The sequence below is a fragment of the Channa argus genome, chromosome 2 (genome assembly GCF_033026475.1).
Source record: "Channa argus isolate prfri chromosome 2, Channa argus male v1.0, whole genome shotgun sequence".
NCBI lineage: Eukaryota > Metazoa > Chordata > Actinopteri > Anabantiformes > Channidae > Channa > Channa argus.
Window position 1 is genome coordinate 16,711,588 of NC_090198.1, and position 23,875 is coordinate 16,735,462.

The 23,875-nt window shown below is 42.1% G+C and overlaps 1 protein-coding gene and 1 long non-coding RNA gene across 10 annotated transcripts in view; one reads left to right on the forward strand and one right to left on the reverse strand.

Moving 5' to 3' along the window:
* Positions 1-20,404, reverse strand: sema6d (semaphorin 6D). Of its 7 annotated transcripts, none has more exons than XM_067495930.1 (20): positions 20,248-20,404; positions 14,012-14,183; positions 13,392-13,503; positions 12,676-12,736; positions 12,408-12,470; positions 12,183-12,284; positions 11,864-11,954; positions 11,516-11,635; positions 11,093-11,181; positions 10,082-10,299; positions 9,864-9,995; positions 9,133-9,288; positions 7,923-8,096; positions 7,438-7,578; positions 7,125-7,202; positions 6,961-7,019; positions 6,315-6,371; positions 5,608-5,790; positions 4,387-4,628; positions 1-4,278 (listed from the first exon to the last, which is right to left on the reverse strand). In XM_067495930.1, exons 2-20 carry the CDS (start codon positions 14,133-14,135, stop codon positions 3,148-3,150), a joined length of 3,333 nt encoding a protein of 1,110 aa, XP_067352031.1. In that variant the 5' UTR covers positions 14,136-14,183; positions 20,248-20,404; the 3' UTR covers positions 1-3,147. The 7 variants fall into 7 exon arrangements, 5 of the variants coding, with proteins under 5 accessions (XP_067352031.1, XP_067352033.1, XP_067352034.1 ...); XM_067495932.1 differs by lacking the exon at positions 20,248-20,404 and adding an exon at positions 19,314-19,701; XM_067495933.1 differs by lacking the exon at positions 6,315-6,371.
* LOC137120471 (uncharacterized) overlaps positions 19,701-23,875 on the forward strand; it is a 22,280-nt gene continuing 18,105 nt past the window's right edge. For 2 of the 3 annotated variants that reach the window (XR_010913725.1, XR_010913727.1), the window contains exon 1: positions 19,701-19,941. This is a non-coding gene — a long non-coding RNA (uncharacterized lncRNA). Of the gene's footprint in view, positions 19,942-23,710; positions 23,819-23,875 lie in introns of all 3 variants that reach the window. The other variant, XR_010913726.1, reaches the window with a different exon arrangement.

Here is a 23,875-nt window from a genome sequence, read left to right on the forward strand (position 1 = left end):
TCTGTGTGCAGTACTGTTTTATTTCAACTATACATGCCGTGTTAAAAAAAAACCAAAACAACCCAAAGAGTCATGAAGCAAAGACCATCATTATTATTTACAAATTCACAGTACAACTTTACAACATATCTACAAGCTGAAATACTCTGTAGATCGTACGTATATACAGCTGGCCTTGCGTCGCCATGTTGCACAGTATTTAAACCAAAATTACATGACAAAATCTGGTTCATCTGCACGTACACCAAGCTTACACTGAACTATAAAGGCGTCAATTGAGATTGCAACAGAAAGTCCCAGTTCATATTGCAATGTACAAGGCAGTTGAGCAGAAAATGCATGAGCAGTGTATTTGATGTCAGTGTGCATTTGTCAAGTACAAAAGGAGCCCAAATACTAGTGAGATGACAGGCAGAGAGTCTTTACATACAATCATCACTTGTAAACAAAATGTGGCTTTGGGCTATACAGGCAACTGACACTGAAATAAGATGTCTCCCAAATAATATCCCCATTGCTTTGAAAAATGATCCCTCGGTCACCTCTACTGACCAATAGAAACAATTCCAGTCACTGCAATTCTGTGGAATTACAGATTCTATGTAACCACTGCCCATGCCAAAAAACAGCTTTCGTGTGAACACTGTTAATAAATTGGCTGTGGGAAGGATGTGCTGCATTGCATTGCTCCACAGTGCAAGGTCTAACCACCCTACATCCCACTGTCAAGAAAATACATTCACTGCATGGCACCTCTATGTAACACCAGTCTCTTTTCTACAGCGACAGTAAAGGAGAAAAATTGATTCATAAACCAAATAAATGTTTCCGACTGCCCTTTTGCATGACTACCATTTACAAGTGGAATGTTTGTAAGTCAATTTGTTTTCCACATCACTTTGGTTTGGATTAGGTAGTGATTTTTCAACACATCCTGCTGTTCCAAATTTCTCATAAAAACATGTTTATATATTATATAACAATAACATACAGAGGACCAATTGACATTGCCAATATTATATACTGTAGCAGTCCATTTTTTGAGTAAGGCACACAATGCACAGATTCAGGTTCACTTGCCTAAAATATTTATAATCCCCCATTTGTACAATTTCAGTATATACAGGATCTTGTCATTCCCAGCATGACTCATTTGGACACATTGGTAAACGTTGTTGATTGTAGACTGGCCACTCACAGGGAGGCTGCACAGGGAACAGAGGCTGCAGAACCAGGGCAACAGATGACAGATTTTACATCCATGTATTGTTCTAGGGTCAGTTTAATATACCTTTAATGGGACTGATGTAGGAAGAAAATTATGGTGTTCATCTTTTAGGGGACATAGAAGTTTAACAGAACAGATGTGTCCTGTAATGTGGAATTCATACAAATACGCAAAACCATTGGTGCAGCTCTATATTTATATAGTAAATGTTTTCAAATAAAACATTATAAAAGTTTTTGTTCAAAATGCAATTTTAGAATGAGATGAGTATGTTTTCTTAATACCATTGCTACATAAAGAAAGAAATGTCTTGAACCATTTATTCATAGGGGCAGTAGAGGTTATGGGAGGCTTCGGTCCTGGAGAGAATTATTTATTTCTATGAATCCGATTTAACAGTGTTTGGTTGCCAAAATCTAGACTTTTTGGCCTCTGTCTGCAACACACACACACACACACACACACACACACACACACACACTAAGGGTTATCGCACTCTAGTAGAGAATGAAGAATTATTTATTTCTATGAATCCGATTTAACAGTGTTTGGTTGCCAAAATCTAGACTTTTTGGCCTCTGTCTGCAACACACACACACACACACACACACACACACACTAAGGGTTATCGCACTCTAGTAGAGAATGAAGAATTATTTATTTCTATGAATCCGATTTAACAGTGTTTGGTTGCCAAAATCTAGACTTTTTGGCCTCTGTCTGCAACACACACACACACACACACACACACACACACACACACACACACACACACACACACACACACACACACACACACACACACACACACACACACACACACACACACACACACACACACACACACACACACACACACACACACACACACACACACACACACACACACACACACACACACACTAAGGGTTATCGCACTCTAGTAGAGAATGAAATAACCCATCAAAGACAAACACCTGTCTCAAAAACCAGTAGCAGCAAATGTACTAGACAGTATACTGTATATTAAACCTTCCCAGTAAGTTACAGTCCCTCTATCTGTATTTACCCAGCATGACCAACTTGACCACAGCCGAATTAAATTACAAAAAATACTAGAGTGACACAAACATATGGTTTAGACTTTAGACCAAGAAGAGACTAGTTTATTGAAATGAAAGACTTAAGACAGGTTTTAAGGTGCATCTTTATCATATGGCTCCACTCTGGATTACGAAGTGTGAAGACCATATATGTGTGCTGCCTGTAAACCAAGCTGCTTTCCAGTCAAAGCGGACACACAAACACATTTATAGGCTCTGCTCGTTTGCTGCCTTTATTCAGCTGTTTGCGGCCATATGTATCCCAAGCAACGCACACACTGTGATTATTGATTTTCCTCTCCTCTGCCCCCAGCCATCTTACTAATAAAGGCATGGCTTACCCCTCCTCTCAGTTCAGTTCACATTTGTGGGAAGACAGTGCTCAAGGGCAGTGACAAATGAGACCATTCTTCAAGTATTCCACTGTTTTTGACCTGGTAACCCTTGCGCAGATACCCTAGTGGATTCTGCTGGTGTCCTACACCTTGTACTTAATGTGAACAAGGGACACCAAAGCCCAGATACAATGGGGAGCAGCAGATTCACCACTATCCACTGTTCATGTCTTGTGGCTACCATGATAAGGAAGGGAGATGGAGAAGTAGGGAGCGAAAAATGCCCCAAGGAGTATCTTTGGCCATATGTGTGATTTTCCCTTTTTAGTGTGAGTGAATGTGCATATCATTTAAAGGGGGAACACACACACACACCTCAAGTCAATACACAAACACACCTTAGGCCCTACCCCATCCACAGACCCACCCCCACTTTCAAGCACTCAGGGCTCAGCCCTTTACAGTAAAGGACCAGATCTCACTTAGAAGTGTTCATGCTCTTTTAATAACTGTACTTATTGACCACTCGCATCTGTGGAGTCTGTGGTGAAAACCCATTAGGTTTAGGGGGCACATCTGGCTTTAGAGATGGGGTCCGTTTAAGTCCTGTGCGAGGGAGTGAGCCATGCCCACTGTAGCTGCTCTGTCGGGATGCAGAGGATGGGTGGGGTGAGTGCATTCCTGCCTCCATCATTCCACCCTGGGAGTCAAGTCTGGAGGGGGGTGTTGGGGGCATGTAACCCCCTCTATTCATACTGTGTTGGCGAGACACAGAGACCCCCATGGTTACCCCATTTGGTGAGGTGGATAAGGACTGCCTATGAGAGGTGCTCCGGTGGAGTTGGTAACCACCTCTTTGCCTCTCCAGGGTGCCCGCCATGCTCAGGCTACCCGTTGGTGTGGTGGGAGTGGTGGGCATCGGCACATCAACCCTCTTGGTGGGGCTGTGCCTCGGTAGGGAGGAGGAGGGAGAGTATAGGGAAGCCTCACGGCTGGGGACCTTGGGGGGAATTTCAGTCAGTTCCTCCATGGTCTCCAGTGTGAGTTGTGGCCTTGGCCGGAGCCCTGATCCTTCTTGAATAATGGTCTTGGGGTTGGCCACAGAGTCATTGAGGTGCTTTAAAAGATCATTTAGTGTATTTCTGGCATCCACAGACCTCTTCTGTTCTTTTCTACTTCCTTTAGAATCTGGGTTCTTCAGCTTCTTTTCAGATGAATGTGGGAGTGTATCATCTCCATTGTCAAGGTTAGGATGGCTATGTGTGGCATTGGGTAAGACAACTGCACTAGGAATGTGGGAGTGTCCCAGGACAGGGTGAGGATGTTGAGAGTTGGAGTTAGGAGGAGCAGGAGCAGAAGGAAGGAACTGAGCACTTTTGACTGATGAGTTGGACTCCTTACGTGGCCCACTGACCTTTCCATGAGCCCTCTCCCACTGGTTTTTGATGGGCTGCAGACCTTTCAGCTGAAGGACAGGGGTGGACTCGGGTGTAGGCAGGGCAGCTAGCTCAGGGGGCTGACAGCCATCCCGCAGAATCATGGTCTTGGTGTCACCAATGGGTGTATTCAGATCTTTGCCGTTGCTCTGCAAATTGGTGTACAGCTTGGGAGAATCAATGTTGGTTTGGTACTCCTGAGAATGTGACAAAGAAATCAAGAGTAACATTAGACACAGTTTCACATCTTGTTAAATAGTCTCTCTCCACAATATATTTCTGTGTCATTGGAGCTTTTTTTATACCTTTACAGGGCTGTCAAAGAGAGCATTATGCTTAACAAAACTTCCAGTGGAGTCGGAGCATGATGGTGCAGACTCCGCATCCTTGTGGACATGTCTTGGCTTACGGAGGAACGAGTCTCGGTAGCAGAAAACGATCAAACCAGCCAGGAGGGCGCCCATGAGAAAAGCAGCAAACACGCAGGTGATGAGGATGTTCATGTGAACCATCTGGTTGGTCTCTCCTGCCTGAATATCCCACACACCTATAACCATTAAGGCATTGGTTAACTCCTTGGTGAAATGAGTCAAAATGGTCAAGTTATTCATTACTACCCACTCAACAGCAGAAACATGCATGTTTGTATGTGGTCACAACCATGCATGTGTTTCTGCTTTTCCCCAGGAATCCACAACCAGATTTTGTAATATTGAGACAGATCAGATTCAAAGCAACCTAACCACAGATGAAGAAGAAATATGGTGGCATTTGGCAGAAGCTGTTAGGTACCCACATCCATTTCACCACCTATAACAAAAAATGTCTGTAATGCTGTTAGTTCAGAACAGGGGACAGTTTGCGCGATTCCACTAGGGGCTTTTTATCATGCATTTAAAATGGTAAGAAAGTGTTAGGAATGTACTCTTAGCTGAGATAGAGAGGAGCCAAATCTGTCTTTTTGCACAACCAGCAGTAAGTTGGTCAGAAGAAAGAGAAGCGGTGTTTGCATCCAGGCACTGAGAGAGCTATTGCTCAGCTAGAAGTTTGTTAGTAACCACAGACACTGAAAGAGTTAGTCATCCACTGTGCAACCACAGTGGGCATGTGGTAGAGCAGGCCCAGTCACTGATCTACCAGCCAGTTTAAACAGTTACTAAAGCTAGGGTTAAAAATCTATATGGCAGACACATTAGAGACTGTATAGAAACACTATGAGAAGTGAGCGAAATGTGTGTTAGAAAACTGGGAATTTTAAAGAGTGAAAGAACATAAGAAAATTACAATTTAAAAGAAAGAAAGTAATGTTAACAAGGAAACATAACATGAGGAATGTGTGAAACTGTCTATTTGTAAAGAAACCAAATAAAACTCTGCCATGTTACCTATTGAAAATACTAAAAAGCTGTAAAATGCACACTATGTGCATTTGTGTGGCTTCCAAGCTATGTGGCTTAGTGAGAGTGCTTGGCAGCTATCAGATCAGGCTCAATGCAGCATACTGGCTGCCTCCCTATGGGCCTTACCCTCGTGGCCCCCTGGGATAGAGTTTAAAGAATGGGAGGTTGCTGGGTCATCCTGCAGCACAAAGCCTGAGCCGTAGAGCTCTGGACCAGGCCCAGAGCTGTGGCTTTGAGTGGGTATGAGTACTGGGGGGTGTATGGGCCCACTGGGCTGGACAGTGAATGGCGCTGATGAAAACTCCATGTCTGTGGTGACAAACAAATTGTTAACAAATGCGCAGACGTGGGTAAAGCATACTGTTATCATCGCTGTCAGCACAAATGGGCAATGGGTAATTCTTAAGGTTAGTGTCTAAAAAAATAATCTTATCACAGTTTAGCAAAAAATATTTATATCTCCTTCACAAACCAATGACAGCACATTTCAAGTTTTAGGTTAGACATTTCTGAAGAAACAAATTGAGGATACAGGGGAGAAAATAGGAGTTGGTACACAACACTAAGGAGGCTGGGGGATGGTGGGTGGGCATGCAAGAGGAAAGAGGTATTGGAACACTAAGTAATGGGTGAAAAGGAGGAAGTGAATCTGTGCTGAGAGAGCACTTGTGTCGCCTGGTGGTTTTATTCTTTGTGATGATGAAAAATGAAGATGACATTAGCATAAAGGTGGTGTTTGATAAGAAAAGATGAATGGTGGCAGTGGCAGAAAGACAGGGCTGGAGATGCTGAACTCAAGGAAAGAAACCATTTGAGTAAAAGATCAAACTAACCAGAGGTAGGGTCGCCAAATGATTTGTAATCTGGTGCTGAAGTAGTGCCCAAAAATGCTAAGAGAATTAAAAGGACAAGAAATCAGTATAACGGAATTCAGAAGTAAAAAGTAAAAGATAATAAAATAAAATGTCTAAAAGACACCAAGAGTGCAGTTCAGGTAGTATAATAAAAATATTAAGCACTCGCTTGCTGTGTCCTTTTCACGCTGCAGTCACTGGAGGCTCTCTGGTTCTGATCAATACCGAGGTTCAGCTTGGGTCATGTTTAGTGGGTACAAATGAAGGGATGGAGGTTTTAAAAGAAAAATCAGAAAAAGCTACATTTTCTGGTTACCAGATATAAGACCTCTACAATTTGCACCAGCTGAACATGACCCTTAATTGTACATGTCCATGTTTCTTGCTCGCAGGCAGCATTAGTTACAGGTGGCCATGTACTATATGTAGATGTGTGTGTTAATACTGCACATAGACTTATGTAGGGGTAAGTTACTGGACTGGTTACTGGTGTGAGGGTGCAGGCTCATGGTGTATGTGGAGATGAGTTTGTTTCATTTGATGTGTGTAGCATTATCTGTGTGTGTCTATATGTGTGTGTGTATGTCTGACGATAAATGTCATGGCATGGGAATGAAATTCATACCGCGACAATCTCCCAAGTGGGCAGAGTTTCCAAAATCAACGTCCTGCTCGTATCCACTCCTAAAAAAACAAAACATAACAAAATTTTGCAAATAAAAATTCTAGCCACCCTATTTTCTCATCTGTAACGTTTGCACTTATATTGCTTCTGGGGCTTGAACTCACAAAACACCAGGCTCTATCCTCTCACAGGCTCCATGAGGCTTCCAGCCACAATAAGGATCCCTTGATGCAATGCAGGACCTGGTGCCAAATACGAACACAAACACACACAGACGGAAGATCAGAACACCAGGTTTAATCATTCTGGTAAGAGCACTATAATAATTTGTGACTGACTGAACATTAACCAGAAGTTATAAGGTGGAGCTGTTATCATGCCCTTTATGACCAGTACTGCAAAACAAAACAATAAACCTATGACTGACCGTAACAAACAAATTTGAAGCCCCTACGTGCGCATTAGTGCGTCACTTACTTATGGCAGGGAGAATGCCTTTCACAGCGACTCAGGGGAATACGGATGACACAGCTTGAATAGGCAACATACAGGCTGTGTGTGCCTTTGTCTACGTGCAGCGAGAGGACACGCTTGTCATCCTCGCGGTTAGACAGGCATCTGGAAAGGGAGGAGAGAAACCTGATCAGAGGTTTATCAGATAGGTCCCTCTACAGTTTCAGTCTCAGTAGATTTAATCACTTGTTATGTGAAGAAGTATCATAAAGCTTTTTCTCACAGTTTAACCTCTGACACATGACAACATATTTGCCTGCATCCACAAATAGGCACAGAAAAAGGAAATCAATCACACACATAGTGTGCATGCACAAACCAGACACAGACACTGCCATCTGTGCCAGGAAACTTGATTTTAAGAGTTCCTGAATCCTCAGCCAAAGTGGGAAGAGAGAAAGAGAACAAAAAGCAGACAGAGAAGGGGTGAAAAGTGTGTGTATCCCTACTTGGCTCTGTTAAAAACATCTATCTCCTCCAGAAGTAGACCGTCCGTCAGGGACACAGAGGGGGTCTTGGCCAAAATCTTGAGGACAACCCCTGACTCAGCCCCAATGAACACCACTGTGTAGTTCTTGTGGGGTCCTGCTTCATTGTCCACAGCCAGTGCTGTCAGCCTGTACCTTCACACAGAGAAAAGAGGCATGTGTTACTCCCAGCAGGGGGTTGTTCTATTCAAAACAGGGAAGGTCATGTAAATACATTAGTAACTTTGATGCTTGAGATAATAATATTCAAACTTATTTTTTGTACTCAATTTCAAATGGATTTCGAATCATCAATATGTATATTAATCTGTTCATGTTTTACAAATGCTAGTAAATCATTAGATACTGAATAGTTAACTGTTAAGCTTTTAGCTGTGCATTGGACCGTAATACCTTTTGAGGGCTGAACAAAATGTGTCTGAAATACTGAGTTTTTAAAATTTGCATTCAAAGGTTGGCCATATTTTAGGTTTTGTACTTTACCACTTTTACTTTTGCTACACAAAGAATTTGCTGTTTTATCTTTTATTGTATTATACTATATTTAATAAAGTCTTTTTACTTTCTTTCAGCATCCTGGAATTGAATTTTTTTTAAGCCACATGGATGTGGATACTTTTGTTTGTAGGTTAGATATACACTTTTGATTTAGCTGAGTTCTTGTAAGAAGAACTTGCAAAGAGGCAGGATCACACAGACAGTTCTACAGCACAAACTTCATTCTAAGAGCTGAAGCTTCAGCATTACTATAAAAAGTCCGACTATATAAAGCCTCCAGGTCACCCAGAAGTGCATGAAGGTCGATATCAAACATAGCTTTGATTTTCAATAAATATTAGAAATATCAATATACAATAATAAATTACATTATTTCATAATTTGTTCAATGTATGTGTGTGTGTGTGTGTGTGTGTGTGTGTGTGTGTGTGTGTGTGTGTGTGTGTGTGTGTGTGTGTGTGTGTGTCAGGGTTCCCACAGGAGAAACAGAAAACCCTTTAAAATTTACAAAGAACACTAATATAGAGGAGGTTGGGAATATAAATTGATTTTCTGGAGAACTTCCTAGTGATTAAATACCAATGGATTTAGAAAAGTTTGCATTCTACTGTAGAAGGACACATATATATTCCTTTGATCCCTAGTCACTAAGCACTACTACTATGCTATTTACCTGACACGTGTCTTGGTGAACCAAGGCTCATCCCCAATGGAGGGGACAGCTGCGTCCATTAGGGGGTGGGACTTTATGAACTGCAGCGTATCATCCGGGAACTCGGTGGAGCTCTTAAAAGATGCAGCTGGTCCATGACCTGCACAGCTCCCAGGTCTAGCATGGAAGGTGCACATGCACAGAGGGAAAACGGTCAAAGATCAACTTAAACCATCACAAACCAGGGATTAATAACATATTGTAAAATATGTAATCTGCAATAACAGTGTGGGTTAAGGGAAGGAGGAGCCTATTAGGATCACAAAAAAGCCTCAGCTGGAAGCATAAAACACACAAGTGATTATCCTCCATCAATGATTTACTGAGGTAATGTGGTGCTGCAGACTATGTGTCTGTGACACAAGGCAGAGCTACAGATATACGTGCTGACTGTAAACAGGTTAAAATATGCAACTGGTCTATTATGCCTAATTAATAATTTATCATCAACAGATGGTGAATGTGTGTGCACTGGGTCAAAGCTAATAACCTGGTCCCTCACTAGTGAAAAAGATTTGATTTCATTGGGATTAACTTGGACAAAGGAGGGTAGAAAAAATTAGTAATTAACAGATGGTAAACAGCTGCAATCAAGAACCACACGCTCAAGTAAAAGTCATTTTTAAAAACTTTTGCCTTATTGGTTGTTTTTTATTGAACATTTTCTGAACAACGGGTGGTAAAGCCCTTACCGAGGTTTGGGGAGCTTCTCCTCTGGGAATGGGGTCCACACAGAGTCAGGAGTCTTTTGCTCTTTGAACCGGCCCAAGAACACTTTCTCTATGTCATCCATGGAGAAAGCACACACTGCAGACCCGGGGATACTATAATGCAAATAAAGGTCCACATTTGACTTTGTGATGTCTTGCTTCTATCCTCTGTATTAGGCAACTGAAGAACTGCGCCTCACCTATTCATCTGTGTGGTGAACACACCCACCACTGAGGGAACGCCGTTGATGTTGAGGATGTCTGTGACAGACTGAAGCACATCAAAGTAGAAGAATGACTCCCCTGGCACCGAGCAGTTCAGCCTTGCTTTCACAAATGAGGTCCAGTGCTTCTCCAGCACCCGCTGTGACCCCCCAACGTCATTCTTACAGATCCGAGCCACACGAGAATAGACAACCTGTGAGAAGCAGGGGTTTAAGAGAGGACAGAAACGGGTGAAAGAGGGAAGCAGCTGAGTGAATGTCACTGAAAACACTTCAACACACTGAATAATGCATCTCTTCATCCTGTAGCAAGTCAGCACAGGCAACACACACTTTCATATTTGACTTTCTATATGGAGAATGTTTTCCATGCTAGAGCAAACATTTAAAAACACATCTATTGGCCTTGAATGGCCTTATGCAGCACCACATGGTCACGTGTTTGATTGCACGTTACCAAGTCTTACAGTATAAATGGAGTGCTTGAAGCAGTTGGCTTAGACAATTTTAATAATTTACCAGCGCAAACCTCCATCAGAGGCCAGGTGTCACCCCAGCATTAGTATGGTTAAAATATTTATTAGCTAGTGACTGATGGAGGATGCTGGTTTCCTGTGGCTCGGCCACACCAGCTCATGGATGAGGCATGGTCACATCTGAAGTTGGCTTCCAACATAGAACATGTTCATGTGTGTGTCATAGGGAGAGACAGATGCACAGTGTAGAATCTCTACGAGACAAATTCTCTCTACTATGTAATGGTTTTACATTAGTAGAACATTCCCAGCAAACACTGGCTGTTGAAATTCTTGTGTATTCCAATGCGATGTATTGTCATCGCCTGAATGGGCCCCATTACTACTGGGCCCATTTGTAGCAGAAACGCATGCACTGAGGGAGGTGTAAACCTTTTTTTGGATCAAGGCCTGCAACCTGTATCCCTGTGGAATATGTAATGCATTATAAACAGCAGGTGCACTGTCTTACCTTGCCCAGATTGCTGTGCTCCACGGCAATCTCTCGATAGAAGAAGTACACATAATTCCCGTACTCTGCTGCGTGCAGGAAATGAGGTTCTGAGGGAGAGACAGAGGCAGAGCATTGAAGTGTATTTCTGCACCGTCACCAACACTGTGCATGTTGAATATTTCAGGGATTTGTACAAGGCTGTATATGACTGGGGGTGACCTAGATTGCCTGGGAGAGAACAGGCCATATCCCAAAGGGATCTTGGCAAGGGGAGAGCTCTCTATCACTCCAAAAACAGGTCTGACAGCCACAAACATACAGTCGCCATGGAAAGGCACCACAGGCATTTAGCTCGGTTACACGCAGACACAGGTACCACTAGAAAACGAAGGTGGTAAGAAAGAAGTAACATTTGAGAGTGATGAAGTGGCATTCACTTACCTTTCAGCCATTTGGAGTCATATTTGATAGTCCTCAAGGCTGATCCATCACCCATACTACGATAGATGACAGAATCACTGGCCTGGAAGTCAGCTACAGTTGCAGAATACAGCTTCCCTTCTAAAAAAGAAAACAAAGAGCACAGTGACCAACAACTAGGGTGCAGTGCTCTTCAATGCTTTGTTGTTTCTCTTTTATAAGGCTTAATTGGTTTAGTTGTTAGGGTTGCAGGCACAGTTTTACTGTGGCAAAAACACAGAGGTGATAATTGGACCATAAGTAGGAACACATTAGTTTTTCTTCTTCAGCAAGATTAACTGTGTGGGAGGATGTATATTTGACCCTTACCAGCAAAAAGGGCAACATTGGTTTGCTTGGAGTCAAATGGGCATCGTGCCAGTCCATTGATCTCCTCCCCATCTAACTCTAGGTTATCCAGCTGAAAACAATACAATCACCCACACATTTAAAAAGGTTTGCCTAGAGACAGGGTGAAAATAAATACACAGAAAAACAGTAGCATTTGCACGAATCAGTCCAATCCAATAACTTGTCAAATGCATTTAAATAACATGGTATCTGAATGTCTTTAAGAAAATATACACAATACTAATCCAGATTGTGTGTCATGTAAACCCCACAGCAGTTCCTGGCACTTGATACTAACTCTGTAATATCTGCACATGGGGTTAAAACCATTTGTACCACAGATGAACACAAGGTCATCATTTCTGGGAACCAGCACTTTGATAAAGTTGTGGCACTCATCCTAAAAAGAGACAAAGAACATGGGACAGTTATTCGAGAGTCAGCCAGCTTTTCTGTTTAAGTGTTTGTGTGCGCAGTGGAATCTTAAACAAAATGTGCAAGGTGAAATTCATTTTATACGTACTCTGTGTTTTCCCTTGACAGCACACATCTCTCTGTCAGCTTGGCCCGATCTCCATGTCAGTTTCTGTAAAAACCAATACATGAACATGAAACGCCTGTTTGGCACACATACACACCTTCACTTGCATTTACAAATATACACACAGTCTTTGGCTTTTCCACTGTCTCATTTTACAACCTGTCCAGTTTGTGATGAATAGCTCTATGTTTTCTATGGATCCCTTTTAGTACTTGGGGATTGAGAGAGCAGCTCGTGGTGAGAATCTTACCCTGTAAGGAATGATCTCATTCCTGTAGGATTCTCTCAGACTGACTAGGTACACCTGATCTCTGCAAAAAGAAAACGACAAAACACAAAGCTCAATGACATAGCAAATCTAGGAATATACTGAGATTAGAAAATAAAAATCTGCTGGTTTTTTGAGTGTAAAAATGGGAAAACGTCACCAAATCCAAAATCAAGTTTTAATTTATATACATTTTCATCACACACAGTATGTGATGGACACGTCTTTTTCTTCCTTTTTCCCAAATAACCAAAAAAAAAACCCAAATAATTTTTCATGACAACTGCTAATTGTTTTTGATCAGTTTTTAACATTTTGCTTCACCTTAAGTAGAAACATACACCCAACCTGACAACAGTGATACATGTGGTGGTGATTATAGGGGCTTCAGTGGTGGGAGTTTTATGTTGAGGTGATTTCCTGTTACAGTATTAGTGCTGGCCGGTTAATCCCAGTGCCCATAAATAACAAAAACACATGTAAAAATGCCAAGAAATTCCTGACAGAGTGTCAGGTTGGGATGATAGATGCCTTTCCTGGATCAATAGACCATATACATCATATGCAAGCCTAGAAGCCACAGATCCAATAACAGTAAGAGCTTTTCCCTCTTATGCGACTGTTTACCTGCCAAAGAGTGACTGAGTATATCTGTGTGGGGGAGAGACAGAGTGTGTACGTGTATGTGTTGAGTTTACCTGCCAGCGATGAACAGAGTGTCCTGTATCTTGGTCATCAGCTGAAAGTCAAGGCGATGCTGTGATTCGTTGCCAGAGGGCCTGCCTCTGAACACAGGGTACCTCCGTGAAACTGTAAAGACGTCACACACACGCACTATTAATGAGAATCTCAAAGTAAGAACAGACAAATATAGTAAACTTCTTAGAACATTTACCATGACTGTACTAATTATGCAGACTATGTAGTGTATATTTTTTATATTTACATCTCTGTGTCACTTTGTTACGTCTGTGCATTAGATATTGGCCGCTGGTATGAGCATGTCCCTCAAATTTTCTAGTGCATCGCACAAATGAAAATAAAAACCACTTAAAGCTTACACCTGACCATAGAGCAGATTGATGTTATTACCACGAATATCTATTGCATGCTAGGGTCTAAAGAGCTGACGCAAGTAAAAAAGGAGGCAGCTGGCATTTGTCTTTATTCTATTTGTATTATGCCTATAAACATAGGATCTAAGTCGAGTAAAAAGGAAAACTGTATATGAGAGCTGTTCACCTTTACACTGAATTTGCAGTAATTGTACAATTGTTCTTAATGTCTCTGATGAGTTCATTTGCGTGCATGTACTTACAGTGCGCATCAACGACATCAAGGGGTACAATATCCTCAGGGAAGCTGACTGCGAGGAGAGTGCGTGAAGCTGTCAGCAAAAACAGCAGCAGCTCACTGAGCAGAAGCGCAGCTCTCTGGCCCATGGCTGCTCACAGACGACACTTCCTGTTTCACACTAGTGGAGATGTTACCTGGAAACACACACAAAATGCAGGCTTTTGTTGCGAAATATGCAATAAATTTCAAATTATATGTAACACTTTTCATGAGCAAAATCCAAACATTTTGTTAAACCCAGAACAATAAAAAAAATAAATATAAAAAATATTTTTCTTGTTGCCATTTTAGTAAAATCTAAACCTAATACCCTCTCTTGATTGAGCTCTCAGTGGCAGTGCTTGGCATTTACCCTCTACCTCTTCCTGCATCTGCTATCTAAGGGAAGGTCAGCCAACTGACCAGTGGGGTGTCTCAGTGTGTGTGTGCGCAACGGAAGTCCACTCTGTTAGAAACGTAGCAGGCCTGCTGCGTCTGTACATCTGTGCTTCAATTGGTTTGTCCTGGGCCAGACTCAACACTAATCAGCACATTGCAGCTTCATCACCTTCATGTAGCCTAGAGTAGAGTAGCCTCTGCTCTGACCTTAGGTGACTTCTATTAGAGCTCTGTTGACTGTTATTGCTTCTGCCTTTCGTTGGCACTGGCACGCAGTGCAGTGATTCACTTATCTGTGTTATGAACATCTAGACGTGGACAGTTATTTTGACATAGTAGTTTTTTGTGAATAACCGTTGCAGCATCTGATTGCAGACATGATACATCAGCAACTACACTGATAATAAATTATTGTGGGAGTGGCAGAGGTTTAGTATGTATGTTAGCGCATTGGGGAACTCTAAAAAAAAGACTGTCTGTGCATATTAATGATCAGTGTACATTCAAATATTTATAAGTCAAACAAATTATTCATGCAGGCAAAGCCTGAACGGATATAAACAATTTACCGGGAGACGTCACACGAGCAGAGGGATGGATTAGCTGGGAGCGCACTGTGACACACACACACGGCTGCACATACATAATCAGTCTTTCAAACGATGTAATGCAAAGAGTGACAAATGTGTGCGTGCACCAACACACAGAGTATTGACTCATTTTTCAATTAGCCCCAAAGCACACCTGCTCCAATGCTGTCTGTGAGCCCTGCCTGCCAAGCCATTAGTGCTTTGATTGATCCATACAGGAAGCATGGGAGAGCAGCAGCCAGCAAACGCAACGTATGGACTTTACCATATCACTGTGGCCATGTGAGAACTTTGGTCACTTACATTTTATATGGCAGGCTAAACACTCACAACACTAAATGAACCATAATACACATGGTGGTAATAAATTTGAACACACAAGGTTGTCGAATTGAAAATTAGGTGGTGAGGTGTTTCTGTGACAGTAACATTATTAGATTCAAAGTAGTGTATTTGGGTTATATAACCTAATGAATGTCCATGTCTATATACATATAGACATGTAGGAATTAAGTTATGGTCTGAACAGTAATTATATGATTACTGTCGCTTAAAAGAATGGAAGTGTTGGTGAGAAGGAATAAGAGTAAAACCAGTGCATTTTAGCCATCAACTGGGTGTAATCATGGCTATTCACTACACAGTGGGATACCGAGGTCTGTGAAAGGGCAATGTCATTATGACTGAGTAATGCAAGGTTTCAACAAGACAGCCACCATCTCAATAAGTCTACTTAATAGTTAAATTGCAGGTTTGATGTTTTGACTAAATAGAAAAATTGTATGGAGACAAAAACTGTCTCTCTTCCTTTAACTCTTCCCAATGAAGTCACTACTCCAATCTAGACTCAAAACAATCCACAGTTCTCTGCACCCAGACTTCCACATCTATACAGCACAACTATTGGCAACTTACACTAAATGAGAAGTGATGACACTGGTCTGTAAGGAGAGACGGAGGTGTTCCTTAAAAGCATTGCAGCTATATTTTTACTACCTGGTTCAGACGCTCCCTCACAACAAGACTGCTGCGTTAAAACCCAGGCAATAAATTGCTGCATTTCTAGGAGAAGCCTGGGACAGGAATAGATACCTAACACACAAGAATAGAAAAAAAGAGAAGCTATGAAAGGTAAATAAACCTAGCTCCACATTTCAATTCTATGGTGCTATCACACAGGCTGCAGGCTGAGCTTCAGGCCCAAACTTGGCTGTGTTCACAGGTAAATCATTTCCTTGGTTGTCAGAATTTATAGAGTCCTGCTCTGTATCACGTCTTTGTAAGCACACGTACACAGTGTTTTCCTGCCACTCTCCTCACTAAACAATTGGTAGAAAAACACTCCACAACCAGGGGCCGAACCTCAGATCCAATCTCTCGTGATTCCTAGCAGGGTAATAGCCATACTGCAGAGGCAAAGGCTTTCCTCAGAAACTTTAATGTAAAAGAGACGGAGAAGTCAGTGATCTAAAATTACTTCTCAATCTCTAAAAGAGCCCAGCATGTTTTCTAGCGACTATTCCTTTGCGCTTTCTGGTTCCTGCCCTACAGTGTGTAACTGCATGTGTGGGTGTGTGTATATATATGTGTGTGCATGCACATATAGGCCTCAACAAGCCTAGAGATGCTGGTCTTGTCATGCAACTTGGTGCCATTCAGTCTTGCCTCACTCTGCCTCTGTTATTACACTTTTCAGTGTGCTACAACCATGAACTTTCTCTGCTGATGTTGTTGGCTCAGGCCTATGGTGTTAAACACAGGTGGAGGAGGGGGCTGGGTGGATTACTGTTTCTACTAATGGTGGGTGTAGGGGTCTGTAGCCCAATTCTGGTAGTTACAGCTAAAGATTTAGTGTTCCAATCTCAAAATGACAGATTAACACACATTCTTCTTTATGCAGTGCTTTCACTGGCATATGTCAGCCACATAAGAACTAATGTACTTTGCAGGAAGCCCATTTTAATAGGAACAGTACCTAATAAAAGGATGGCAAACAACAGCTGTGCGTGAGAGTTTGTAAGTCATGTGTGAATGTGATGGGTGGATGTAATCCCAACATAACAATGCCTACTGCTGCTTGAGGCTGCTTGACTGTCACCTTGCACAACATACTTGAGGTGTAAACCAAAGAGCATAGGAAATCAGATAGGTCAGGACTTCATTTTTAGGCATTTCACTCCTCCCACTTGGTGAATGTACGTCTAAACACGTACTGTGTACAGCCTAGAATGTGGTTGTCTCAACTGTCATCTGTGACTAAGAAAGTATTCAAGATGCAGCCACACAGGAGAGTGAGCCAGCCTGATAATTAGAGGGGCCTCAACACAGGCCCAGAAATGATTACTAGTCCTTTTCCTACTTCAGTAATAACCACTACACCTAATCACATATTTACCTAAGGATCACTTGTGAGGGGCTTGGTTGGACTTGTTGATTCAAAGATTTGGCAGATGGAGAGGGCTGTGCCACCCTAAACTGTGCTTCCCTCCCTTTCTTCTCTACCTTGGCAAGAGGAGGGATGAAACAGGAGAAAGGCTGTTCTCAGCAGTAGTTCTACTATAGGACAACACAAAGGGCCTGAGCTGCAGGTGTGACCAAGAAACAAAAGGGGCTTTGGGCAAGTCAACACAATGGAGCCCCACCCCCGGTCAGTGAACACACATTCAAGAGTTGTTCGGGGGTTCCTAAAAGGGGTTCTGAGAGTAAAAAGCTAACTATATAAACCTATTGACTGGAAATGCTGTACACAGGGTCAAACTTTTATCACTCAGCTGGTTACAAACTGGACAACCTGACTTGTGAGCAGCAGTGTAGGGCAACCTGAATGCTGTAACGGGTTAACACTGATCGCTGTATGTTTTAATGGTGATTGTTCCAGGGTTAAAGACGGCTGTAGTAGAGGTTAACGGTGGTCGTTCTGGTCGCTGGGTTCTGACCCCGTGGCCAGTGAGCCATACCGGCCAGCTGTCCAGGCAACAAAAGTGGAACTAGCTCTGATGTTTGACCTGGCAGGAGTGTGGCTCTTCTAATAACAAGTTTGTAGTTTTAGTAACAAAAGTAGGGATTGACTATTTCAGCCACAGGCTGACCAGATTTTCAAAACTATGCATGTATCTGGTCTATAAAGGAGCTGCTCTGGTTTGAGGGAATACCAACAATAGAATTTCGACCACAAACTAAATAATGACATGAGTGCACACTTTTGTTATTTTAAGAATAATGTTGCACATAATGTTGTTTGTGACTCTATAGTGACAAGTTGAGAACAAGACTTTTGGTTACTTATTTGGTTCATCTCCACTTGCCCATTTACTCAATTTAGCACGTTCTTGAACGAGGCTTCCTAAAAAAAAAAAAAACACTCCAAAACTCAACACTTCCATGCCTCCTTGTGGCAACAAATAAACCATACTTTTCTTTCTGTACTGCCCTTCCCTTTTTTCCTTCGTTCATAGGTGATTTAATTGTTTCAACTTTCCGTGGACATCTTTCGCATACAGCAGCCCGGACTCCAAAGCTTGCATTGTGCGGGGTACGGCGTAAAGGCATTCAGGTTTTATCCGTGTTAAATCTTTTCACTCCGCTTTAGTCCACATGTAGGACCCATACAAAAGATAACAAAGACTCGGCGGACAGCGGCGGAGTGACAGCACTGATGGGGCTGCGTTTTACTGCCTCCACAGCACTTAATGCATGCACAGGGATGGGTCTTACTCTGCCTCCAAAAAGGTTCCGGGCGCGTCTTCCATATATTACCCAAAATGGGAACGCCATAATTGAGTTGAGGATACATTAAATTGATTAAAAGGCATCGGAGAATGCGCAGTCAACAACATACAAGTAAAACCAGCCCACGTTGTTCGCGTTGTAGCTATTGTTTTCTGTTTGCAAGCAAGGTCCATTCAAACATGTGCTGGTTACCTTTATTTCAAGGTGATTTCTCTGAAAACGATACGACAGCAATACTTCTACACAACTAACAATACACCATAAGACAGATAATGTACTCTGAGCGAAACTGCAGCAAATAAGGACCCTTCTTTGCCAGAAAGGTTTGTTTAAAGGATGTGGCTCTAATTTATCATTATGTGTACAGCTGTTTGTTTTTTTTTGACGTGATAATTTTAATTCAAAATCTAAATTGGCTCAGTGTGGTTCACTCTCTTTGAGTAGAATAAACTCCATAGTTGAAATATACACTACCGTGTATTAAATCCAATGCAACTGCTCACCATAGAACCCAGGGAGTGTACCGTAAAATTTGGATGTTTGGTAATTAAAAATAAGAAAACCTACCTTGAGTATCCGAATTCACTCACAAATTCGGTAATCCGACTAAATGTCATATTCCTTTGGTAATCCATTTAAGAGGAAAACATCATGTAATGTTCCTGTCATTTTATACTCCATCCGGACCCCACTTCTCTTTTATCCACTTGTACACAGATTTCGGCTCCGCTCGCCACACAGGAGCATTTGGACTGTCTGCTCTGTCTCCGTCCACGGGCCCCTGAGCTCTGATGACTGATCTTCAAAGCTCTGCCACGACCACACAGCCCCCTCCCTCATACACCAATACATCAGCCCCTTTCCAGTACTATGAACTTTGTCAACCGGAGAAAAAAAGACATAAACCTTAACGACGCGATATCCTCAGTACGCCGCACTCTGACTTCAGGTACAATCATCGATTTAATGGTGATTGAAAATTAAAGGGCGTGGGGACTGTCGGACAACGTGATACAGCACACATCCACCTGATTATAAATAACTCTTCCAACAAACGCATTGTCTGCGGACACAATGCGCACATAACTTTGGGTCCACCAGTGTCCTGAATGGTTTAATTATACAAATATAGACAACTTAATAAAAATGCCTTGACAGCTCCAACAGGAAAGTAAACTGCTTCACAGATAAAGAGGTGAGTAAACAATTTGGATTTGGTGTATTCCCTCTTACACCGTTTTTATGGGCGGTGAAAAGACGGCGCCGAGCTGCACTGCTACTGCCAGAAATGAATGAACAGTAAATAGGATAGAGGAATAAGTATAAATAGTCCGGACCTGAACTATTTCTGTCCTGCAACCATCAGTTTTGCAGAGCGGCATAGCGACTGGGTGAGAAGCAATTCTGTTACCCAGCAAAGACTTCTCTCTAGTTTTCCCCTCGACTTTCACTGCGTACTGCGGCGCAACAAAGTGCATCCACGTAGCTGCAAACAACTCACCTCATCTGAATTCGTTATTTTGTATCCTTTTGCGTTGCCGTAATCCCCAAAAATATTGTGCGCGTAGCAGAGAACGAACTTCTCCTGGCTGAGAGAAAAACAAACTAATGCACGGCAAATGGTGTAATTCGACCTGTGCTAAGTCAATCCATCCACAGAGAGATCCACAGCCTACCAATAAGCAGCGCTCTTGCTCCGGTCCCTCCCCCATCATCCACTGCTTCTCAGTTAGTTTGGACTTCTCTGCTTTGCTCTGGCTCCCTTCCTTTCTTTCCTAGAGCCCGGAGAGAAAGAAAAAGCGACCCCCTCCCTTCCAGTTCTCCTCCTGTGTGACCCCGTACTGCCCCCCCCCCCTCTCCTCTCCCTTCTGTTAAATCCCATCCCCCCAACTCCAAGTCAGCAAGAGCGCCTAGTTAAAATCATTTCAGCGGTGCTTTGTAAAACAGCCTAAAATATTGGGATGTAAAATTGAGGTGGGTTAAGCAAAAACCTCCTTCTGGCTCAGTGTCTTTCAACTAGTGCACTCACTTAATTACCAAAAAAACTGTACTTTTCAGCAGACTCAATTTGGCCTGTATTTTATTGCAAAGCACCCTCCGCGGCCTTAAGAGTTGGCTTTACCTGCGGTTTTCCCACCACAACTAGATCAATTTCCTCTTCCATTATTAATTTCCACTTGCCAGCTGCTGTTAGCTTCATATATGACAAAATACTCAATGGCTTACAAAGTTGTTCCGACGGTCGTTTGCGGTTAAGTAACGTCTCGTTAGCAACTAATTTGTTGTGGATATCCTAAAGTTTTTGTTATTTTAACTTCCGTCTTCCGTACGTTTTTAGCGCCTAACAACATCGGCATACCTTCAGAAACACCGTTCAAAGTTCAGATTATTATTGCATGTATACGGATTTTGAAATATCTTTTGTACTTTTTAAGAATTTTATACTTTAAGAAATGTCCGTTGATGACGTCACCAAAGCTTTTAAAGCTAACTGGCTTTAAAGTTTGCCTAACCAGTAATATAAGGAAACGACATTTTCGTTTCAGCAAAAGCAAAACTTTCAACTATTTAGGCAGAAACAGCACCAAAGCTTTCATAGTGCATTTTCTTTCTGAAAATGCTTTTTCTAGTTAACATACCGGTTGTTTGAAAATGGTAACTCCATTTTCTGTCAGTATCACCAACTTCACTTCCCCTTTCAAGACCTTTATTTTGCAGCCACTTCCTATTCCCGTCACATTTTTTCCCCAATTTACTAATCACCGGGAATTAGGTTCACCTGCTCTCCTCACTCAATCAGGGATTGGAGATTCACCACAGCTATGTTCGCTCACTACCAGGCCTGCCTCTGTTACGGATCCAGACCACATTTTCCCCAGAGGTCACTCCTCCCACCATTTCCCTACCCTATTGTCAAGTTACTCAACCCCGCTGCATCTCAAGATTCGTCTTCTCTACCAGGAATGTACTCTACTCTTCCCAATAAAATCTGGTTTTACAAGTTTTTGTTTGATAAAACTCTGAAAACGAATCACATTTTACGTTTCGTAATTGAGCTGATAACAAATTCCACAGAATGTGTTAAACGGTGTACCTCCAAGGCCACACACGTTTGCTAAAAAAGCTAAAATGAAATAAACTAGTTAATCAAACTTTAAAGCCAGTCAACCTCAAAATCTTCAAAGGCAATTATGTGATTTCATTGATGATGCCATGGATACAAAAAATCAAAAGTAGAACAAATGCAGGGAAAACTTGCTGGGTCATACGTACACACAAATACTTGATAGTAATAATGTGTTTTGTTTGACCAAGCCATCCATAGGCATTATAATCTGTGTGTGTGTGTATGTGTAAACATCACGTATGTATGTGTGGCTGAGGTCGTCATAGACTCGGATCATTCTGGCTAGGTCTGGAAGGCCTAACAATAGAAGCCATTTGCACCCCATTAGGGAAGTAGGTTAGCAGATGTGTGAGAATCTCCCCCACATGAGTTTCGTCCCCCACGTGAGTTTCCTCAACCACATGCACAAACAACTCCTACCACAACTGTCCTTTTCCTGAAACACCACCTATAGTTCTTAATTTCTCTAACTCACAGCAGGGTATCTCAACTGATATACACTCCTTTTCTGTTTGTCACTTATTCTTTAGTCATCCCATTCAGTCTTAAAAGTCCTAGGTTATTTCTGTGTGCTGTTTCTCTATCCTGTGTGAACTGAATCAGCATGAGCATCTATTATTGTAAAAGGGGGGGGGGGGGGGGGGTATAGATCAATGGCATGAAGGTTTGCTGAGATGCAATTCTGAGTGTCGGGATGGATGGATGGATGGATATATGGATTTGTGTATGTCCGGTGATTGGTGGGTGTATTGATTGGTCTTCTTTTTCCTAGTGAATTGCCAGTTTTATTGGGAGAGTAATGGCAATGTGACACCCTTTCTATAACTTTTAATGGGTTTTGGTTCATGACTATTGGCTTTAACAATCCTTAAACTGCTTGTTGCCTATTTTTTTTAAATGTAAATCGAATTGTCACCAACCCCGAGATTCATACAAGGATGATTCACACACGATATCGTACACTTATCTCAACCTAAATAACCTATTTTGTGAGGTAATAATCATTTGAGGAAAATAAAAATGTTGTACGAACATTTCCAAATATAATGTGAAGTAATAGAAGTGAACCAGATGCCTATGTGACAAAGGGCTTTAAGAGCAAACACATTTCTCGACAGTGTATTGTAAACATGTACTGACGTAGGAGATGAAGAGGTGAATGCAGGGATAAACCTGAAGTGTAGGGTAAACACAGGACAGAAAGCCTGTGCCACTCCTGCAGCCTGATATTTTCCCTTGAGGACTCAACAAGTGTGTAGGTCAAACCAAAAGGGCGAGTCTCGGTTTAGGGGTGCAGAGTAGAATGTGAGGGCTTGGCCTTAGGGCTGGGCTTTCCAGAGAGCGCACCACTTTCTATTCACTTATTTACTGCCACTACAGATGGTCATGTGTCACAATGGAGGCTGCTGGCTCAAGGCTGGGGGTTGAGACCAGACCTGGAGAGAACCAGAGGGTCAGATGTTTTACTACATTAAAACATTATCTTTATGCATCCTTTTAACACCGCGTAATCAGTGGACCTGACGAAATGAAATACCACAGAGAAAGTTAAGCGAATGCAGCAGGAATGTTAAAAGGTTCCAAATTAAAAGTTGTCAAGTTGAATTCAATTGTGAATTGACTTACTGTCATAATCAACAAGCAAAAGATAGATTAAGGCAACTCTGTTATGAGTGGTTCATTTTTCAGAAATGATGAGCTGACAGTAACAACAGCAGTTGTGTGCTAACTAGGAGAAGCTTTGTGGCTTGGCATTGAGTGTTCTATAAGATGACTGCCTCTCACGGTGGAAGGAGTCAGGACTGATTCTCCACGGTGACCTCTGATTGATTGACAGGTACTTGGGGCACCATTTGTCACCTGGCTGTGCAGTCCTGGTGAGACTTCGAGGCTCCAATCTACAGCACATGCAAATCTTTTCTCCAAATCCCCACAGCCAGATCCAGTAAGACCACTCATGTCAAAAATCTGTTTTACTCTCTCTGGTGCACAGCATTTTGAA